Genomic DNA, 19,032 nt, shown 5'->3' with positions numbered 1-19,032 from the left:
ATGACAGTGATAGCACCAGTATAATCAATGAGTAAGTGATCGTCGATAACACATAAAACAGTCATTGCCGAGACAACTGACTGCGGGAGAGAGATAAAAAGAGAGATGATAAGAGAAAAAGAGAGAAGGGTAAAAAGAATGAGAGAGAGAGAAAGAGAGATGATAAGAGAGAGAAAGAGAGAAAGAGGGAGAGAGAGAGAGAGAGAAAGGGGGAAGGAGAGGAGACAGAAAGAGAAATGATTTTCAACTAGGTCAAGTAGCTTATTTGCACTATGAAAGACAAAGCATCAAATGTATGCCACTAACCATTACAAGCATTTTTAACAATATAATACATATATTTTTACTATGTTAAAAGGTTGGAGGTTGATTATCCAACCAACTGCAATATATGTCATCTTTATAACACCACATTAACATTTCTGTAGTATTTGGAGAAGAAGAGCATTGAATTGTTATAGCTGCTAGAACAAGATTGTATTCGCCAATTAACAAGTTAGTTGATGTACAAAAATCACCTTTAAACTCACAACCAAAACACTTTATATACTACTAAGAAAAAGAGTCCAGGTGTTGCTATTTTTATTTGTCCTCCACGATTATTGGCAGCCGGTACAGGTTTTGGAGAAACATCGACGCAGACTGTTATGTTCAATTGCCAACAACACAACTCTTCTCCTATACAATCAGAGTTTTGGTAACACCTGGTACCGCTATTCTTCACTCTGGGCTCCAACTGAATATGGTTTACCGGGCACTTCAACTTTTTCTAAAGTGAGACACAAACAGAGCCTAACAATCCAAACATGAATTAGCATGAAAAAATATGTTTGTCTGAAAACAAGAGCAAATAGAGCAGAATATTCATACAGAAGGAGATGATAACTACTAAAACATCAATTATGAACAATACTGTAGAAGGCAGGAATGAGGTAAAAATAAATCCGTTCCTGGAATAGTAGCCCCAATAAAAGCAAATGGCATGTGAAGAGGTACTGCACGGCATTGGAAAAGGCTTAACACATTTGGTGCCGCTAGACGTGCATGGTATATACACATAGCTTATATTACGCTTAAAGTAACAATTTTTTGAATCGTTTTCTATTTTGGTCAACACTGTTAAATATGTGACAAGTTTGGTTTTTATGGAAATTCCATAATCTGAGAAGCAATGTATTAGCAATCCTAAAAAACCTTTTGCAAAATATATTTTTGCAAGATATATTTTATTGTTATAATAATTATATCCAATATCGAATGCCAGATGGATATTTAAATCAGATGGTTAAGGTAATGTATATCTATTTTGTAATAAAGTAATGACAGCTAAACTCGCTGGTTTTAATTGGGCCTGAGTCCTAGCTTAAATCTCTTAAAACCTTTTCAGAAATTCAATATGAAAAAAACGCAGGTTTTTTTGTAAATTGATACACTCTTTCAACTCTTTCGCTAACAAATTAATTTTTCTACCGGAACGTAACTAAAAATTTGGTAAAACCTAATATTTGACACGGGCACTTTTAAACTATCATAAGTTATGAACTATGCAATCTATGAACCATGTTTTAATACCAAATTATTTAACATAAAACTTTAAACCAATGGATGCTGCAAAAAGGCTACAAATGTGGTGCAGAATGAAATCAGACACTTTTGGGCTCATTTTTACAGCGACTACGAAAGTATCTGAGTTGGACAAGTTATCTAAATTATTACAGCTTACAACATTATTGTTACGTACTGCCAAAAATAAATTGCTTTTAGTAGTACATGCCCTATTTCTCAATAAAAATCACTAAAAGTTCATTGATTTACAGATAATGGAACCTCCATATCTGTTGTACATCTGACACTACTAGTTATTATAAAAATCATACTCAAAAATTGCATCTTGAAAACCAACAAAGTCTAATACTTTACATTTCACAGGATTTTTATGAAACAATTGGTATAAAATGCTTAATAAAGTCATTACCAAAAATTATAGTTTTGGTGTAAATCTAGATATTTTATGCACAACAAATGTCTTAAATATATTAAATAAAGGTAAACTTAAAATGCACTGTACATGTTTTTATTTTCTTTAAGTTTATCTAGCTCTATATACCATAATGCTATCTCTATATGCCTAACTGTTGTAGTTTATGAATATAATACTTCCATAGTTCGTTCAAATGTAATTAATAATGTAAACATAATATAAAATACTTTGCTGAGATCTACTTTAATGAAATTGTCAAAAGTACCTGCTCTTCCACACACGTGTTGTAGTTGCAGTTTATATCTGGGCAGCATATCCACCCCGCTTCACACTGATCATGAATTGAACAATCTGACTCCTTGGCTAAGCATTGTGGCAGATCTACTTTCACCCGCTCTGAACATATGTTATCTAAAAAGGAATTTTATTGATTCAGTAACTCTGTCAACTCATGTAAGTACGTATGAAATTGATTTTTGTCTAGTAAATTCAAACACGTGACATCAAAGTCACAATTAAAATTAAGAATGTGACTAATATTGGAGTTTATGTATTGTTCATTATCACTGCTAGTACGCTGGCATCTCGTGCACTGTGAGAGATCGTCATGTGTAATAACTGCGCGCAATTATTTCTGAATTTGCCCAAGTGGTGGAGTAGTTCAGACGGTAGTGTGCATGACTTGGAATCTGAATATCTAGGTTTGATACTTGTGCGGTGCAATCTTTTTTTTAACGCTCGTTGCAAGGCTTCAGACAGACGGACAGACGGACAGACAGACAGATGGATGGACACGACTCTTATTATAGTAAGTGCTATATTAGTTGTTTACAAAAAGCCAATCCCATATGGCCACAATTTACTAATTGTGTATTGGCTGTTGATTAATCCATTGCCGGCGCACACTTGGTGAAAACTTAAGAGAGATCCTTCTTGCACAATTTGTTTCATCTATTTTTAATAGATATACCACCAGAAGGAAGCTAAAGGTTTTCTAATTTTTACGGCTTAAGATGTAATAATCTAATAATATAAACTTGTTTTAGATGGAAACTTTACATTTAATGAGTTAAAAAATGCAAAAAATTTCAAGTCGATTTTGAAATGTTTCAAGATATACCGTAGCTAACTTATTTGTAACTTGAAACTTTTGAAAATTTTTGCAACAAATATGATTCAAGCTTAATAATCCTGTTTTGCTGGTAAACAGGTAGCCTATGAAACTGAAAAAATGTTTCCTATAATAATAACCATGACCATCTATCTGTCCATCTACACGAAATCACAGTATAAGGTTGAAAAAAGATTGCATTTTGCAGAAGTAGAACTCACGAGATTTGCATTAGTAGACCTTCACTCTAAGACCTGCACCAACCAATCACCCGCTAGAGCAATGGAAAAACTGAGCACATAGTTATTCTCTGTGCTTTATCATCACATCTGACAATCTCTCAAGACACACTGTATCTCCCACAGTGCCAGCGTGAAGCGAAATTTGAAGTATCAGCTAAGTTACCTAACTAATAACTCAATGGATTTCTGAGTCACTCTTTGGAAGCTTCGAACAAGTTTTCTATTCAAAGGGGGTTTTGTCATGTGTTATAAACAAAAGTGTGAGTGTCATGCTTTGCTTATACGTAAAACGGGTAGTTTAGTAGTTTATGTAAAAATAGCAACAAAATATTTATTATTCTGTGTCAGTACATTTGCCCAAAGCTTAGGGTAGCTGTTGAGAAAAAGGCGTCATATTGGGTTGCAACTTGCAACATTAACCTTTGTAAACCAACATTATAACAGCTGCACGTTATAATGTTGCAGCTGTTAATGTCACCATTAACAGCTGTTGGTAATGTCACCATTACCCCCACCTTCCAATCAATGTACTAACTGTGCATATAGTTATTACGTCAGATGATCTCACACGCTAGATGACCATGTAACAGTATCTACATGTAATAATAAGACAGGGATAGTAATGTACATTGTAACTAAAAGCTGTTCAAAACGAATCTTTCTTTGAAAAACCTCAACTTCTCACCCACATTTATTTGATAGACAACTTCAAATAGGTGAATTTTGCTCAATGGAAAGATTTATTCCAATCTATCGGCTGTTTGTAAAATCAGTAAAAATTTGTTAGTCTACTATCTCTGTTTCTCAAAACTTTTTTCAACAGTCGCTTCCATATAGCTTCAGAAAAAATTATTTGTGTCCAACGTCGGTTGTTCAAGATTTTACTTGTCTCCAGTTTTCTAGCAAATGCATGTTCAGTAATTTACTAACCTGGAGCAGGTGTTGATCCCTCATTCGTTAAATCATCTTCTGTCAGAGTGCAGGCAAGCAGCTCACTCAAGGAGATGTGATTGTCATTATCAATGAGGCATGTTTGTATAAATCTTATTGCACAGTAGTCTGAAGAGTGTATAATATTGCTTCGGGCCAAATACCGAGGGAAGTTAACTTCATCTTTTGAGAGAAACTAAAATACCCATTTTACAATGATGTGAGACAAGTATGAAAATTATATCATTGAAGAACAGGTAAGCTCACTACTGTATATCACCACTGTAGCGCACCACTGTAGTGCACCACTGTAGCACACCACTGTAGCGCACCACTGTAGCGCACCACTGTAGTGCACCACTGTAGCACACCACTGTAGCGCACCACTGTAGCGCACCACTGTAGTGCACCACTGTAGCACACTACTGTAGCGCACCACTGTAGCGCACCACTGTAGTGCACCACTGTAGCACACCACTGTAGCGCACCACTGTACCGCACCACTGTAGCGCACCACTGTAGCGCACTACTGTAACACACCACTGTAACTAAAGTGGAAAAATAACAGCTTACCGCATCAAAATTATCAACTGTGAGTTTCAAATTTATCCCACTTTTTTTACAGGATGCTGATCATCACAAATTGCATGTTGACTATTTATTAAAAATTATTCATAGTTAGCAACTGGAAAATTAGTCATAGTTGACAACAGGCAAGTTATTTATAATTGACAACTGGAAAATTATTCATAGCTGACAACTGGCAAATTATTCATAGTTGACAACTGGCAAATTATTCATAGTTGACAACTGGCAAATTATTCATAGTTGACAACTGGCAAATTATTCATAGTTGACAACTGGCAAATTATTCATAGTTGACAACTGGCAAATTATTCATAGTTGACAACTGGCAAATTATTCATAGTTGACAACTGGCAAATTATTCATAGTTGACAACTGGCAAATTATTCATAGTTGACAACTGGCAAATTATTCATAGTTGACAACTGGCAAATTATTTATAGTTGACAACTGGCAAATTATTCATAGTTGGCAACTGGCAAATAAACTTTGACTTGTTTTACTTTTCAAATGAAAGCTCAAAGATGAAAACTGAAAACATATTGGTGCAATGACTATTTTACAACAATCAACAGAGAGAGTTAGTACTTTGGTAACAGACAACTGCTAGCTACAGCTAGGCTGTGATGAGTTGCATAAAAACACTAATACCAGAAACTGTATAACTAAGTTTTCATATGTAGTGACATCTGGGTGCACCAGTGCCGAAGCAGTACGCTAGGTACACTACACAACTCATGTTTTCAAAAAGTCGCTATAGTAGGGCGATGGTTGTGCGACACGTTATGTCAAGGTTGTATCTAGGTGCCATATTTCAAAGTTGTAAGCAAGACCTGTGCGAACCCGCAAATGTGAGGCTATTGGTCGTTGCAGCTGTTTCCATGACACAAAGATGACGGTTCAAACGAGTTTATTGCTTCCATACAGTGACACTAAATCATGACAGAATTAAAGCAACACAGTTGTTTTCATTATGGCACTGCAGCACCATTTGGAGATGTGGCGCTATGCTATCGCTGTTTGGAAATTTAAAATTTTTTGCTTCACATTTTACTATGATTGATAATTCAGCACCAGTCTTTGTCAACATTTTCAAAAATTAATTCTGTATAATTTCCTAAAAGATATTTACTGAGTTTACATATGATAATAATAATAGTAATACAATAATGTTTTATTCAGTAAAGCAACGATGCAGATGTGTTAAAATAGGATTAGTCAATTTGTGCTGATGTAAGGCTCCCTGTGACCAATGATCCTTAAAAGAATGTTTTAACTGCTCAGGTTATTCAGATTGTGTTTGAATTTTAGGTTGAATGGCAATAATTTTTTAATATTTCCACAAGTTTGTAACTCTCGCCTTGTCAAAAGCCATAAAATGAAGAATTTGAAATTTAGAGTGCAGACAATTGATAAACAGAACAGAGAAGAGCTTGGAGTATGTTTACACAGTATTTTATATTGAAGTGACTCATTTTCAAGCATGAAGAATAATAAATTTTGGTATAAAAATATTTGATGAAGCTAATGGTTACCTGCAAGGTAAAACTAGTGATGGAAACAGAAAAGGAGTACATATTTAGAGTTTTCAAACCAATTCAATACCATCTAAAGCCATAACTTCTGTGCAGTGTCCTCACAACCAGCCTTGTATGCTCAGAATAGGTTTCAGTTATATATTGCTTTTGTGTGTCAACTTTACGATGAAGATAAATGTACAAGATAAAGAAAGTAACCATTATTTAGTAACATTACTCTGCTTTGTTAAAGTTGTTAAAATTTCGATGTTTTTAATAAAATTTAAAAACATTTAGAATCAGGTTGGAGAAGCATGTTGCTCAGCTAAGCTTTGTTGGTCAACCATTAACACAAAGTGCTTCTGATGAACTAGCATGGTTTATGACGACTGAAAAGACAGCAAGTATTAATTGACAGCAAGTCTTATTTTGGTGAATCACTAAACAAGTTGCAATGTGCATTTCTAGAATATACAAGTTTGAAAATCAAATGGAAATATTTCCTAAGCATAGAAAAACCAATCAACAGTTTTTGCTAAATGTAAATTTACAAACCAATTATTCTAAATTTTTCCTATTACTTTGGTTCAAAACAGACAATAAAGTTAAAGTAATGGAAATTATTAATTTAAAATTGCTTTTTCATTGACTGTTATATTATATTTTAAAAGCTCGCAAAACTAAAACATTACTATAATGACCTTGCAAAGCTACAGGCTGTGTGAACCTGCCATGTAACATCACCTAGATGCAAAAATCTGAGAGAATACCATCAAACGTTTTTATAGCTGGCTATAATTCTAAAACGCTTACCATAGCTTTTAGAGTACTGTTTGTACTTACTGACTAACTGACTGGCTGACTTACTTACTGACTTACTGACTGATTTACTTACTGACTGACCTACTTACTGATTTACTTACGATCATCATAAAGGGATATGTGTGAAAAAATAGTTATAATGGAATAGTTATAATGGAAAAGTTATCATGGAATAGTTTTAATAAAATAGTTACAATGAAATAGATTGAAATAGTTATAATGGAATAGTTATAATAGAATGGTTATAATGGAATAGTTATAATGGAATAGTTATAATAGAATGGTTATCGTGGAATAGTTATAATGGAATAGTTATAATGGAATAGTTATAATGGAATAGTTATAATGGAATAGTTATAATGGAATAGTTTTAATGGAATAGGTATAATGAAATAATTACAATGGAATAGTTATAATGGAATAGGGTACGATCTAAGCATTTGTTTGATGCCTACGAGTAAATATCAGCTTGGAGTTATCTTCTATCTTTGCTGCCCAACACCATACTTGTTCTATTGATTGCAATCATACGAATCAAATAAAGCATATTTAAAAAACATGGAATACTTTCGCTACAAATCAAGTGTTTGGTCATCACAGCATAAAAGCAGCAAAATATTTATAAAAGTGTTTAACTACCACTAATACTGTTGCATTGCCACATATGCATTTCCAGTCAAAATAAAATCTACTGTTTTTTTAAGCTGTGAGGGGTACGAGATTGTGTGTGAGCATATGGGAGGGTGTGACTGTTTTACCTGTACTCCAATCACAAGATCCTAGACTTAAAAAATCTCGATGCACCTTACTAAAACGTAATCAACTTTTCGTGTTAAAATAAATAAGTGAATTTTCAAGAAACCGTCAAATTCAACCTTTTGTGTAAAGCTTATAGCGTTGCTATAAAGTATACTTCAATAGTATACTTATTATAGCTACACTTATGGTAAATATGTATGTGTTCTATGCGTACTACTAAAGCATAGAATAAGATAATAAATGAAACAAATGAAGTTAAAAATGAAAGTAAATGAGGAATATTTTATATTCTTTATTTGGCCAGTGTAAGTCATACAATGTAAATCTAGTAAATAAGAAAACACGCCATGATTTAAATGTTCCCTACACAGATATAGACTTTAGAATGAAAATTCTCATCTTACATAAACAAAGAACTCATTAGCATGGCTCTAGCCAAGATACAACTGATCTCTTCAGATCACCGCTATGGAAATGGCTATAAGACACGATCTGCTCATTAGAGCTCAGTTACCAACAATGAAGCAGAGATTGATATCAAAACTTCCAGATGACTCAGACGGAGTCATTGAGTAGTACTTATCGCTACTAATCTGAAAATATCTTAGGAGAATCAATGGGAATACAAGCTCAGATTAAGTAGGATCCTATAAAAAAACTAAACTGTATCATGATATGCTATGTTTTTTGGCAAATTAGGAAAAACTAAACAACTTAAAATATAAAAAAAATGCAAACCTGGGCAATTATGTCAACAAAGACAACTATAGCTGATTTAATTTAGTGCTGTTCATATTGGTAACTCTCTGATTCTTTTGTGTTCATTGATTTTACTAAAAAAGTAATATATGATAGAGCCTTGCTAAAGTCTGCTTTTGAAAACATTTTGTTTCAAGGTTTTTACTAAAAATTTTAGCTCTCTATGAAAAAAACAGTCACATTTTCAATTTTTTGCTATATAAACAATTGGTTATTTATTAAATAAATTGCAGTCCACCACACAGAAGTCAAATAAAAAAAACAAATCTATGATTGGTTTTGGTAAAGTTCAAAACATCAACAAGTAGTTGCTATATAACGCTTTTAAAATTGTCTGTTCACGTCATCTTTAGGTTAGATCATCTCCTCCTACACAAAATATATCAATAAAAAATCCACCATGGCTCTATCATGAATTCACCATATATCTACCATGTATCTACCATGTATCTATTATGTATCAACCATGTATCCAGCATGTATCTGCCATAAATCTACCATGATTCTACCATGTATCTACCACATATCTACCACATACCTACCATGTAACTAGCATGTATCTACTATGAATCCACCACAAATCTACCACAAGTTGACCATATATCTACCATGTATCTACCATGTATATACCATGAATCCACCACGAATTTACCACAAATCGACCATATATCTACCATGTATCTACCATGTATCTACCATGTATCTACCATGTATTTACCATCTTTAAAGTCTTCTAAGCAAAGCTCCCAGGTCCCAAAAAACAACTTTACATCTTAGGTTTATAAAAAATCGTTACATGGGCAGCTGATTAAATATTCATTTTCACTGCAACTTGTCACCACTTACTGAATTTCGATCTGTATTGATCTGCCAAAAGTTGTAAACTATCGCTTGTTGTTCTAGTGATTGGCTCTCATCTTCTGGGGTCCCTGACTCCAAAAACGTTTCAATGAAGTGTGAAACAATTCCATTGGCTACTGCTGGCAAATCGCAAACTAAAACATCAATGAGTGAAATTTGAATGCTCGCTCATTTTCATGAAGTTCACTTTATATAAGTGCTAAGGGCTTACTCCCATGCAGTGGTTGCTAACATACTAATTCTACAAAATAATGAACAATTTTTCATGTGTGTCAATGGGCAATACAACAAAATACATTGAATGTGCAGTTATTTAGTAAAACGATGTCTCTGCCTGTATGACATGCTTTATTTATAAAGGCAGTATTACACCTATCGATCTTCAGCTTTTCCCTCCCCGTAGAGCAAACCACAAGACTGCAGTATTGTTACTTTAACCTCATTCACCCTTTAAAGACACTAGTTTGACACCAATTGGTATACTATTAATTACAATCATACTTAGTATCGAGATTTTGCCTGTGTAAAAATTGCTGTTGCTTTTCTCCTGAAGCTGTTCTGTTCTCATGTTATAGACAAGCTTCTGCAGCTCTCGGTTAAAACCGATACAGACACAAAAAGATGTTTAAACCTTTGACCTGAGTTGTTTGTTTTTATGTTCTCTGCATGGTAAACACAGCTGAACACTCCGCATACTGTTCTATATTGCACTGTTATGCACAGCGATCTGCTAGCACTGGTGTATTCCTAAAGATCTGCTAGCACTGGTGTATTCCTAAAGATCTGCTAGCACTGGTGTATTCCTAAAGATCTGCTAGCACTAGTGTATTCCTAAAGTTCTGCTAGCACTGGTGTATTCCTAAAGATCTGCTAGCACTTGTGTATTCCTAAAGATCTGCTAGCACTGGTGTATTCCTAAAGTTCTGCTAGCACTGGTGTATTCCTAAAGATCTGCTAGCACTGGTGTATTCCTAAAGATCTGCTAGCACCGGTGTATTCCTAAAGATCTGCTAGCACTGGTGTATTCTTAAAGACACAGGGAAAAAAGAGGAAACAGAAACTGACAAATGATGACAACCAAACTTCAAGATACCCAACTTCTTTTATTTACTGCTCATTATTTGAGCCCAAATTTGAGATGCTATTTATTTTTCTGGAAGCAGCTGCCATCATATTTATCACGTACCTGTCAAGTGCTTATTCAGCATCAAGCGCTCTTTTTCATAATTAGATCTGACAAAGGTACAATTACAAATGCAAAACCAAGTAAGTATTAAATGAAACCTGTTTAGTTTTAGGTAAAATTTAAAAAGTTTTTGTAAGCACATAGACTTTTTGCTTGTTCACACACTAAAATGTTTGTTTCTATTATAGTTGTTTTTGACATCAAGAAAATGACCTTGACAGATAAAGTTGGCACAGCACTCTTCTTCAGCCGCCTCTTCCTCCATTACTCACATTTATTTATTGCTGAGGTAAAAGAGTTAAGTACTATATTTTCAATATAAGTTATATATAATAAATACTATATAATATAAGTTTGGCATAGCTTATATTATACATTAGTAAATAAAATACAAGTATTTATTTTTCGAAAACACTTTTATTATCAAATTAAAACTATTATAAGTAAACTAGCCATGCATCTTGTTTGTGTTGATTTTGCATATTCATAGAAGTAAGATTACCGTAGTTGTTTTGTAGAAATTAAAATGTAATTCAGTAGATTGGCAAATTTTGTACAGTATTGGTTTTGTAATAATGATTTGAAGTAGATCCTTTAGTAAGAGAAGGACAGAAATAGGAAACCCTCAACATTTTGTACACATGATATAGTTTGAGGTCTAGAGATCTATAACACCTGACCTATGAGCAGCAGGTCAGGTTGTAATTCACAAAAAAGCCACTAGGAGTGACAAAAAAAGGCATTTAACATTAATTAAATGCCATTCTCTCTCTTCCAGTTCAGCAATACAGATTATTTTGCAGTCCAAAAGCTAATCCCATAACTGATGTAAAATTAGAAAAAAATGGAAGCAACTTATTGAATGTTTTGTTAATTATAGTAAGCCAGCTGTAATGGATCAGCCAGTTTCTCAACTAAAGGGATGAGGCGCTGACTCACTGATGCTCTAAGGTCACTGATGCTGACTTTGATAAGGTCTTCCTGTCAGCGAGCTGATAGATTAGCCACAGTCAGTGATTAGTTTGTCCAAGTAACTAAAGGAAGCTGTTTGACTAGTTTATGACGTTGCGTTGAGTTCCAAGTGTTGTGTTGAGTGTGGATGAGCACTCATTAGACTTGCAACTGGAACATTCTTAGTGTAGGCTAAGAAGCAGTGATAAAATGAGTTTCGGCGTATATATGCCAAATTCAGACCAATCTCAAATACATGACGTGTGAGCTCCTGCTCCCTGGTTTGCAGGCTTATGCAAGCTTATGCAGGTTTGCGATTGATGTGAACCAAATAGCTATGAAATCACGGAATAGCGTAACTAAATCCTATGCGCATTCTACATGAGCATTGTACCGCGAGGTTGCACGATATATACGAAAATATTGATGAGGATCAATATTTTAAAACTGGCATCTATTTGTTCCAAGCATTCATTTTGCTCCTACTTGTACTAAACGAGTGCCTATATATCCGCCAATAGAGTTTGTACCTTCATGTTTGGTTTAAAGGTTTTGTAGCTAGTTTGCACTCATTTTTGCTAGGATTTGTACAAACTCTTACCTTCTTTTAGCTTTATTAGGAACCACTATCAAAATTAGCCAGAACTTCTATTCAAAATGTTTATCTCGTGTTGATATCATACTCTAGAATAAAACTTGGTAGTAGGAGTAGCACATGTACACAAGTGTCAAAGAATTACCCATTTCCCTTTGAAGGTGATAAACATAATCGTATAGGCATTGCTTCAAGTTATTAAATTGAAAACATTTGTCAATATATTGTCATACAATCAATAAATCAATAATGGCTACAACCCGGTTTGCACACTGACAAAGAAAGCCCCATGGGATAAAAAAATGATACGCATTTATTTGTGTTTATACGTTTGCCTTGATTAATATTTTGCATTACTCAAGCTATAAACCTTGTTTACATATGTAGCAGCTGAACCATATAGCTGTATAAATATAGCAGCTATATAAATATAGCAGATATATAAATATAGCAGATATATAAATATAGCAGATATATAAATATAGCAGATATATAAATATAGCAGCTATATAAATATAGCAGCTATATAAATATAGCAGCTATATAAATATAGCAGCTATATAAATATAGCAGCTATATAAATATAGCTGCTATATTTATATAGCTATATAAATATAGCAGCTATATAAATATAGCAGCTATATAAATATAGCGGCTATATAAATATAGCAGCTATATAAATATAGCAGCTATATAAATATAGCAGATATATAAATATAGCAGATATATTAATATAGCAGCTATATAAATATAGCAGCTATATAAATATAACAGCTATATAAATATAGCTGCTATATAAGTATAGCAGCTATATAGATATAGCAGCTATATAAATATAGCAGCTATATAAATATAGCAGCTACATAAATATAGTGGCTATATAAATATAGTGGCTATATAAATATAGCAGCTATATAAATAAGGGCAGCTTATTTATATAAACACCTTGAGGGTATCCATGTAGATATAGCTGCCCTTAAGGAATAGTTACACTGTAAAAAGGCTAAGCAATTGATAACATCAAAACGGCAGGTTCTCAAAATTCTGAAAATATTTCCGAGTGTGAATTGAAAACTGCTAGAGAATCACTGCCATTATCAGAAATTGCTGAAAACGTAGCATCAACTATTTTGAGTGTCTAAAAAATGAGCAGCCCAACTAGTAAATAGTATATTTGCATGGATTTACTCGACAAGAAAACATAAATTTTAATTTGTGTTTTATTGTAAATAGTAGTTTGAGGATTAACGTGTTCTACAAAATTAATTTACATGTAGGTAGCTGATATGAACTTCTAAACACACCTAATTTGACCAATTCGATAGAAAAACAAACTTTGTACCAGATACCAGCTTACCAATGGCTTACTATTTCAATCAGTCCAATTTCTAAATTGTTACACAAAGTTGCTCGTGTGATTTTAACTTGTAACCTATATCTTTGACCATGCAGTTAGTAGCTTAGTGTACGTATTAGTGCTAGTACCCTGGCACTAAAACGAATAAAACGAGCGCGTATCGAATGTGCTCTGAGATATCGTCAGGTGTGTCAATAAAGCACAAATAATAAGTATGTGCACAATTATTCACAAAAGGCGGAGGGTAGTTGATAGATGCAGGTGTTAGTGTGTTGGTATATCGAGCTGAATGTAGAGAGTGCAAAACCTGAATTGTACAATACTTATTCAACCTTCATACGTGACTGACAGACAGACAGACAAACAGACAGACTGAACTGCTTCTCATTATCGGCTAGTCATAGTAATGACTAGCCGAATGCCCGGCGTTGCACGAGTGTTAAATGACAGCTTATAAACAGTGGCAGGTAATGTGGTTGCCATTGACTAATTTGAGTAAACTGGTATATTTATTGCTAAACTTGCTAATAAGAGCTGTAAGAGCAAGCTTTAGTGACGTTGCGTTAATGCAGAGTCGCTAAGCGTGTTTGACCCAAATTATGACTCACATTGCCCAATGAATCCGTTGCACCCTGTGTTTCTTAATGGGATAGTTTGTCACCTTGTGAATGGGAAGTTCTAACATCAAACCTTTTTTAAGTTTTAAATTTTTTATTTTAATTTATTTAAAATAGAAAATTTAAAATTTAAAAAAGCTCTAACAATTAAAAGGATAAACTTTAATTTATCATATTAATTGTTAGAGCTGGACAACCACCGAACAAAGACAGACGACGAGAGACGACGACGGACCTGTGTGTGTCCTTAGGAGCATTAGTACACAAACAATATCTATGTGATCTTGGTTGGATACATGTAAGTTCAGTGGCAAAGGAATCTCGGCAACTAGAGAGCTGACCAGTTTTTGAGGAAAATTCAAGGTTGGATGTCATTTCTATCATTCCTCACTTTTCAGGAAGTGAGCCCCAACATGTCATTTGCAGGTAAGGTAGTTTAGACAGCTACACCAGGACTAGTCCTACCTACCATAATTACCTACTTCAGTTATGTCATAATGACAACTCCTGACCATTCAAACTATAAATACGTTTCATAAATAGTGTTTAACCAGTTATATCAGATCACGAAATAAATTGTAAGGATTTGGCAGCGAGTGATATTATTCTACTATTACAAGTAATTGCTAGAAGGTACCTTCTGCTGTTGTTGTTGTTCCGCATGCCGTATTTATCTGGAAAACAAGGAGAACGCACACTACAAGCTTCATTTTCAATGTCTGGTTAGCGTCTGTTCCTTTTCGTGAGTGCGTGATACTATCTGTAATGACTTGACACGTGATGTATTGTTCATTGGTACATGCAGAGTAAGATTTTGCCTGTTCATTTGATATACTCAGCATTGTATCTGTATCTCAGAAGCATCAACAAATACTAGATACAAATATGATACCATTGCTCAAATTTTTTATAATGATCTGTCAGGTTTTGTTACACATGCTTGTAACTTTGTCTGTTTGTAAAAATACTTTCTTCTAGCACGCTGTTGTTTGACCGATGAGCGCATTAGGAGCAAACATCACATCGTAAATTCATTTGATCTTTTTCAAAAAAAGTCACCGAACAGCTAAATATTTATTTTCAAGGGGGTACCTTGCAAAGTCTCTGACAAGTTCAGCTATTGAATACCTGACCAACCGTTCCTTTTGAGACTTTATAAACTATCTACGGGTACACACCTGTTTGAGATGGTCTGTTTATGAGCTGATAATAGCTTTCACAAAGTTTTTAGCAAAATTGAAATGTGCATCAAAGGATTTCAACACTCTTTATTCAATGAATTGAAGATTTCATACATACGAAACCGTAGTTGACTTTTTTAGATTACATCACCAAACAAATAAAGAATTATTAAAAGTATAAACGAACAGTTATGAAGCTTGAAACACTCTCATAGATCAAGTATAGCAAAATACAGCCTACAGGTTGTTTCTTTACTGCTTACTAAATTCTGGTACGGAGAGCTCCTGGTGCTCCTGGTGCTCCTGGTGATTATGGAGTTTACGGAACTCGTGGATCTCACAGGTTATTAGTCAGTAATGTTGATGTTTAAAAAACCAATAAAAGGCGAAGCTAAACATAAAATATTTGTAAGGCATAAAATGATTCTACTTTTCGAAATTTGACTAATATTTTAAATGTTAACTTCTCATGTGACATGTTTTTATCTGAAAAAATTTGTTAATTTCATAAATTAACAGTTTTTAGAGTTGCTCTCATAAAATAGTGCTAGTAGAAGACTATTATGTTGATGTTGGAAAAACAGAATGGTAGATTCTACTCTAGTTCTAGTGTGCCACCTAAACTTTACAGTTGATATGTCGTTATATTAATCAATTCTGTTGGAAAACTTTAAATCCTACAAGACAAACAAAACAATAAATGAATGAAATATAAACTAGTATAAACAAAACGTGAATTAATGTATCTAAAAAATAACCATTCGCAAAAACAGACAGATTAGTGTCTGTGTAACATGAGTTTATCTCTAGCTGGACTCATTTTGCTCTAGCTATACAATCATTTGATTGAAGCATTTGTGAGCCCGTCTTGAACTTCCTGATCTTGCATTTACAATTAATATATCGATAAGCTATCGATATTGTATTTTATTACCTATATATTGTAGCAATATTGCTTTTTACCTATTTTCTGCTTATGCAAATCTGAACTGGCTACATACTCTATCCTGGGACTGGTTATCTCTATTGCTGCTAGCACTTTCCTCTCTAATCTCTGTTACCGTGTAACCCAATCTCAACAGACGTAAGAAACACAAAATTAAACTACATTCAAATGTGACTATATTACCCTATACACATGTTAGGCACATTTTAATTAGTTAATTATGGAAGCCGGAGAACCAATGAGAATTCGGAACATTTCAAGGTGAAATACTTGTGTGTATTTATTTCATAAAGATGAGATTGTTAGCAAAAACTTTAGTAGTGTTCATGTCATGCTGCATTCTACTAGAGCTCAATCAGCATAACATAACCATCACGTGAAGAAGTAAAACTACTATCAAGTGCAAAATGTCAATATTAAACAAAGATGACCACAAGTTCAACAGATCAACATAAAACATGACTATATCAGAAGAACAGCTACAAATTACTATCACTGAACACTGTTCATTGTGTGAAAGGAAAAAGGAAAATGTCAAATTACGTGTGAAATACCTGTAAGTGTATATAAAATTAGTATTTAGTAATATATTCCAATACAAAATATAAAAAAAACAAATAATATTTGTTATGTCCAGCCAACCTATGCTGCTGTCAAGTTTGTTTGAAAACAATTAACGGTCTCGCTTTCTCATTAGTCATGATCGCTGCCTTGAAGTACAAATAACTAGGAGCAAAGATGGACAGCTGTAAATACCAAAAGCTTATTTGAAGTAAAATAAAAACTGAAACTTATAATAAATGCGTTAGAAGATGTCAAAACCTGCTACAAATGTGAATTTTGTTATTACTGTAAAATATTGCTGGTCGTACATATTCAAGTGGATTCACAATCGTGGACTGCATTCTTTAACTATTGCCAATGTCAAGGCTGGTAAGGGCTACAACTACATGGCTTGACAAATATTATGTTGTTTTGCACTTTTTTCATATTTTACGATATTCAGAAAACAACCTCAGAATGATGAGCTAACGAACAATGAATTAAGCGAATAAGTCTACTGAGAAATTAGGTTTGAGTAAAAGCAACTCCATAGACCAGCTGTAGATTGCTGCTAGAATCATAAACATGGTTTTGAGTAGCGGTGATTATGAGCGCCTTATGTTCCTCCATTTACAAGCTTCTGCGGTTTCATAGCTCGCAGCGCTATGAGCGGGTTTAAAACTTTTTTTCGCAGAGAACTCAGGTTATCTGTAGCCGAGGTACGCCCAAGGTCGGCGAGGCTTAGCGATGGCACTTCATCAGATTCTGAGGCCTTTACAAATCCTAAAAAATATCATATTAGTATAAATAAAAATTTATTTTAGAATCAATTCAAAATAGAACTTTTCAAGCAAAATGTTAAAATTGTTTTTATTTTAAATCTAAATAGCATGTGAGTTCAACGTTGTTTCTTTATGGTACTAAGAAAGATTATGAAATTTTTTAGTGTGACGTTTCAAAGGTTTTTAATAATACTGCAGATGAAACAAAACAGGTTCTGGTATGCAATAAGGCATCTGTGATAAAACCGTTACTAAAAATATACATGTATAAGTAAACTAAAGGATTGTTGCACTGCCTCAACTCTCAAGATTCAGTTAGTTAAAAAATTGTATTATTCTTGTCCTCGTGGTACTAGTTAAAGAAACCTCAACATCTAAGAAATTTATCAAGATTATCGTAATTAGGCAGTACATGTAAGTTTACTATGTCAGTGCTAAGGCTAACAAAGCTCTATCTACATTAAATGTTTTTTATGAGCAAAGTTTTTAACTTGAACAAAGATGTGTAACACCTTCATTATACATGTTACAGAGCAAAGCGTTGTATTTTATTTAAATAGCTAATAGCAGAGCAATTTTAAAAACTCCTTAGGATGGTTTGGGAGGGGCAGGGAAGGTAGCTTTTTAACCTCAGCAGTCAGCTCAGCTGAAATAGCATACAAAATCAAAATTTCAGGTTCGTAGTCTGCTCATCATTATTTATTGTGAGATAATTATAATATAAAGATCTTGTTATAATATAATGATCTCAAATGAGCAGGAACGAGCAGACAACTCTTTGCAAAAATAATTGAAGTTTTAAATTATTTTTGAAGCCAATCTATTTCAAGGAGTTGCCTACTCATACCAAACAAAATAGACTAAACAAATAGAATTATGCTTGGCTTGCTATGAGTAGATGACTCCTTTTAAAGTTATTCTAATTTGAAAAACTTTGCATCTGGGAAAGCTCAGATATGGTAGCAAATGTAAGGTTTTGGCAGATACTTGTCAGTGTTAGAAGGAATATTGATTAAGCTCCAATAAATAGAGCTTAGGCTATACATTTAGGGCTGGACTTCATGGTCTAATTCTAATAATTTTTGAATTAATAGGGTTTCAGTTTAAAAAGTTACATCATGTCTTTAGTAAAGACCACACTATTGACTATTTGTTCACAGTGTTACTATTTGTATTAATCTTAAAGAAATGCTGACAAGTTAGTATTTAAGTGTTGTTGTAATACGCTGGTGATATGAAAATCTCGCCAAGTGAAGCTTTTACTGGGGTAGAACTGAAAATCTTTGCTTTAAACTTGCTAGGCTTTA

At 33.7% G+C, this 19,032-nt stretch overlaps 2 protein-coding genes across 5 annotated transcripts in view; both read right to left on the bottom strand.

The window, feature by feature from the left end:
• Positions 1–330: 330 nt before the first annotated feature.
• On the bottom strand, positions 331–15,000 carry LOC137406502 (uncharacterized). Its single transcript, XM_068093081.1, has 5 exons — positions 14,911–15,000; positions 9,553–9,701; positions 4,265–4,460; positions 2,247–2,392; positions 331–769 (listed from the first exon to the last, which is right to left on the bottom strand). Exons 1-5 carry the CDS (start codon positions 14,981–14,983, stop codon positions 527–529), a joined length of 807 nt encoding a protein of 268 aa, XP_067949182.1. The 5' UTR covers positions 14,984–15,000; the 3' UTR covers positions 331–526.
• A 1,654-nt stretch (positions 15,001–16,654) lies between these two features.
• Positions 16,655–19,032, bottom strand: part of LOC137405757 (dystonin-like) — a 35,045-nt gene continuing 32,667 nt past the window's right edge. For 3 of the 4 annotated variants that reach the window (XM_068092141.1, XM_068092142.1, XM_068092144.1), the window contains one exon: positions 16,655–17,726. In XM_068092141.1, the coding sequence (XP_067948242.1) occupies positions 17,560–17,726 (167 nt within the window). In that variant the 3' untranslated portion in view covers positions 16,655–17,559. The remainder of the gene's footprint in view (positions 17,727–19,032) is intronic. The other variant, XM_068092143.1, reaches the window with a different exon arrangement.

Source organism: Watersipora subatra, chromosome 10 (assembly GCF_963576615.1).
Source record: "Watersipora subatra chromosome 10, tzWatSuba1.1, whole genome shotgun sequence".
Classification (NCBI taxonomy): domain Eukaryota; kingdom Metazoa; phylum Bryozoa; class Gymnolaemata; order Cheilostomatida; family Watersiporidae; genus Watersipora; species Watersipora subatra.
Note: the sequence above shows the minus strand (reverse complement) of the source record. Positions and strands in the feature narration are given on the sequence as shown.